This window comes from Bison bison, unplaced genomic scaffold (genome assembly GCF_000754665.1).
Source record: "Bison bison bison isolate TAMUID 2011002044 unplaced genomic scaffold, Bison_UMD1.0 scf7180017864492, whole genome shotgun sequence".
Taxonomy (NCBI): domain Eukaryota; kingdom Metazoa; phylum Chordata; class Mammalia; order Artiodactyla; family Bovidae; genus Bison; species Bison bison.
The window spans coordinates 2,389,545-2,393,300 of record NW_011495051.1 but is presented as its reverse complement, the minus strand read 5'-3'; the positions used below and the strand labels follow the sequence as shown (position 1 = coordinate 2,393,300).

General features: G+C 61.9%; 1 protein-coding gene across 1 annotated transcript in view; it reads right to left on the bottom strand.

The window, feature by feature from the left end:
* Window positions 1-3,756, bottom strand: part of NCLN (nicalin) — a 13,543-nt gene that overhangs the window by 2,375 nt on the left and 7,412 nt on the right. Inside the window, exons 4-10 of the mRNA XM_010828437.1 lie at window positions 2,899-2,979; window positions 2,499-2,602; window positions 1,529-1,617; window positions 1,306-1,445; window positions 909-1,089; window positions 476-599; window positions 285-375 (exon numbers count right to left, since the gene is read on the bottom strand). Of these exons, the coding sequence (XP_010826739.1) occupies window positions 285-375; window positions 476-599; window positions 909-1,089; window positions 1,306-1,445; window positions 1,529-1,617; window positions 2,499-2,602; window positions 2,899-2,979 (810 nt within the window). The remainder of the gene's footprint in view (window positions 1-284; window positions 376-475; window positions 600-908; window positions 1,090-1,305; window positions 1,446-1,528; window positions 1,618-2,498; window positions 2,603-2,898; window positions 2,980-3,756) is intronic.

The following is a 3,756-nucleotide window of genomic DNA, read 5'->3' as shown; positions in this document are numbered from 1 at the left end:
TTTTTAATTTATTTTTTTTTAATTTATTTATTTAATTAGAGGCTAATTACTTTACAACAACATGAATCAGCCACAGCTGTACATGTGTCTCCTCCCCCGCCCCATCCTGAACTCCCCTCCCACCTCCCTTAGAGGGCAGATTTTAAAAACACATATTTGGAAGTGACATCAATCACCCAAAACTAAAAATGATCACATATGTATCTGATGATGAAAAGACAGAAAAAACAACAGCCTTCCCAGCGGATGGTCCCCCACCCCACACCTCGGTCAGGCCCACCCACCAAGGGGCTGCCCCGGGTGCCCAGCTGAGCCCTGAGGACGCTGTGGGCCTCAGTGACCAGACGGCTCTGGGCCCGTGTGCTCCTCCAGAACCTGGGGGTATGGGGGGACTGGTCAGGACATCTGCCTCCGCCGGCTGCTGAGGGCAGAGCTGAGGTAACGCCCCATGGAGGGGCTACGGTGTCCCCCACACCCACGGCCACCCAAACCCCAGGACGGGACCCGAGCTGGCAGCAGGCTGTCCGCAGACACAGACGCGGTCACAGTGGAGCAGGGGGTCCCGAAGTCCACGGCTCTGTCCTCATAAGGAGGGAAGCCTGGACACAGGCATGGGGAGGGGACCCATGACAAGGGAGACAAGGGCAGCAGCTCAGCCACAAGCCCAGGGTCAGCAAGGGCTGAGGCCACACAGGACTGGGAGCCTCAGAGGCGACACATCCTGACCCGAGTGGGCGTGGGGTGCAGGCTGCCGTGGAGGCAGGGTGAGGTGGCGGCCGCTGGCTCTCCCAGCACCCTGCCCAATCAATTCTTCCCTCTCTTCTGCTGGCTCATGCCCTCGGTTCTGGTGCCCCCTCCTCCAGGAAGCCTGACGGGCCCCGGCTGGCTCAGTCTGATGGGGGGGGCTCACCTCACGTCCATGATGCTGCTGCGCTGGCCGTCGCGGTGGCTCTGCAGGTGGGACAGGGTGAAGGCGGGCAGCCGGCGGACGGCAAAGCGCTCGTGTTCCCAGGCCAGCATGTCCTCGGCCAGGTTGATCTTCTTGTGCACCATGGAGAACCGCACCTCGGGGAACTGGTGGGCGGCCACCTGCGAGTGGAGCCATGAGGCTCTGCCCGGTGCCCGTGCGCCACGCCCTGGCTTCACTGGCCTCTGCAGAGGTGGCCCCTGCCGCCCCACGGATCCCCAGTCCCTCCCCAACCTCCTGCTTCTGGAGCCTGAGGATAAGCCCACCTGCCCGCTGGAAACCCAACTGAGGCCCCAGGGCTCACACAGCGGGGGGCGCAGCCCTCACGGGGCGCCTACCGTCTCGAGCTCCCGCAGGAAGGCATGCTGCAGCGTCCCCTCCCTGGGCGGCTTGGACACATGCAGGTGGAGGCTGTCACCCCGGCCCACAGTGTCCAGGCAGAGGACGAAGGCCACGTTGTCCTGGAGCAGGCTGGAATCTGCAGACAGTGAGGGCTGGTGGGCAGGGGGTGTGGGGGAGTACCGGGGTCCCGAGGCCACCCTGGCCGCGGGGGACGCTCACCTGTGTGGTCCAGGTTGTCTTCCAGCCAGCGCTTGGTGCCCTGGTAGTTAAACTTTCCTCCTCCGGAAGCAAAGAACAGGAGGTTGTACCTGGCAGGGAGGAGTGGGGCCAAAGAGTTGACAGGTGGGAGTCCAGGCTCCCAAAAAGGAGGGGTGGTCTCCCCGCTGAGTACCCAATCCCACCCTGTCCTGGCACTGATGACATCGGGGCATCCTGAGTGCTGCGGGCGCTGGACACATCCCTGGCCCCCACAAGTGAGTGCCAGGAGCCCCCTAGTCCTGACAACCACAGACATCCCAACTTCACCCAGTGTCTCCAGGGTGAGAAGGGAGGCTCCAGAGACCTCTCAGAGTGGAGAGGTGGGCCACTCAGAGTGGTCCACCCACTCAGACTGGGTGGACCAACCAGGAAACAGGAAGTGATGGGAACTCAGCACCACCTCCCTGAGCAGGAGTGAAGCCAGCGGGGTGGTGAAGGACCAGGTAACTGGGCCCCGCCCCAGCTGTATCCACCTCACCACAACCACAGCAGTCCTTATAAAAGAGGCACAGCAAGTGTGGCCCTGCCAACACCTTGATCTCAATGCCCACCGCACCCCCCCCCCCGCCCCCCACTGGACTGTGAGCACAGTGCTTCTCAAGCCATCTGCCTGAGAGCAGGCGTGGGGCCTGGAGTGTGAAGTTTGGGGAGACCCGCTGGCTACTAGGGCCCTGCTCTCCCAGGGCACCGTGCTGTGTGGACAAGTGCCCCTGCGAGAGACCGCAGTGTCCGGCACCAAGATGGGGAGATGCTCGTCTAAGTGATGACGATTTTGCAGGGGTTTCTGTTTCTTGCATCTGGAAGCAGCCCAGCCCCTGGTGGGATTTCCGGGGAGGGGGTAGGTGAATAGACCTGGAGGGACGGGGCCTGACTGAACCAACTCTGAGATCACGGGTCGGGCCCGCCCCCAGCCCCGGGCCCTGTCACTCACGCTGCGTGCGTGCGCTTGTAGGTGTACAGCCTGGAGAAGAGGCGGGCGAGCTCCAACAGCACCGAGATACCACTCCCGTTGGAGTCCGCACCGTGCGACAGCCACTGCAGGCAGGGACAAAGGGCACGCTCACCCCACCTCAGCATGCACCACCACCCACCTCCACCCCGGCCTGTGGCCCACTCTGAACCCCACCCCCACAATCTTACCTTAGGTCCTCGTTTCCAGTCCAGCTGGGATTGCTTCCTCTCCCCACTAACCCCCAGCTCTGCCCAAACCTGACTGATGCACCCTTGGCGTGGCCCAATCCCTGCACACGTGGGAAGCTCCCCCAACCCTGCTTGCTACCCTGCAGCCTGAAGCCAGACTCCCCAGCTGGGCAGGAGGGGCATGGACATACCGGGGCCACCCCGAAGGCATCGTAGTGGGCCACGATGACAATGGTGGGCAGGTCCTCTCCACCCAGCCCAGTCAGCCGCCCCTGTAGAGACATGGATGTGAAGGGCCCCCCCATAGGAAGCAACAGCCACCCTCACCTCAGGGGGCAGGGTTCCAGGCTCTGCCGGCTACACCGTGGGCACCAGTGGACCAGTGGGCATGGTCACTTTCCAGTAAAACTTTATTTACAGAAACAGGCTGGCCAGACTCTGCTGGGGGCCAAGGTGCCAGCTGTTTCTCCACCTGGAAACCAGGCCTACCCTTCACAGGCTGAGCTCCACTGATGGAGACCCCACCCGTCCGTAAGACCCCGGCCATAAGGACAGCACAGGAAGAGCCCAAGAGTCAGGGTCCTCTTGTGTAAACCGGCCCTCCGTCAAATCCAACGAGGAGCAGTTGGGAAGACAGCCTGTCCAGAGCACTGCCTAAGGGCATCAGGCGCTAAGGCCCTGCAGCCTTTACTCTCTGGATGGAGAGCTGCCCTGCAAGGAGACAGCGGAGACCTCCTGGTGCAGGGAGTGGGAACAAAACTGCTCAGAGCTTTTTGCTGGAGGGAGCAGTGATAAAACCCCATGTTTGCCCATGGAGAGAATGGAAGTGGGGGAGGACTTGGGAGCTTGCTCTGGCCTGGACGCCTCCTGATGGGAGATGGGTGTCTGGATTTTTCTGCACTCTGCTTTAATTGCTGCCGTGAGCTCTCCTCTCTGCCAGCTTAGTGAATGTTCCATGAAGGGAAAGGGGTGGCCATTCCAGGAGGCAGGGGTCGGGGAAGCAGGAGGAGCTGGAGGAGCCCCATCTCCCCAGAGGCAGGGACTTGATC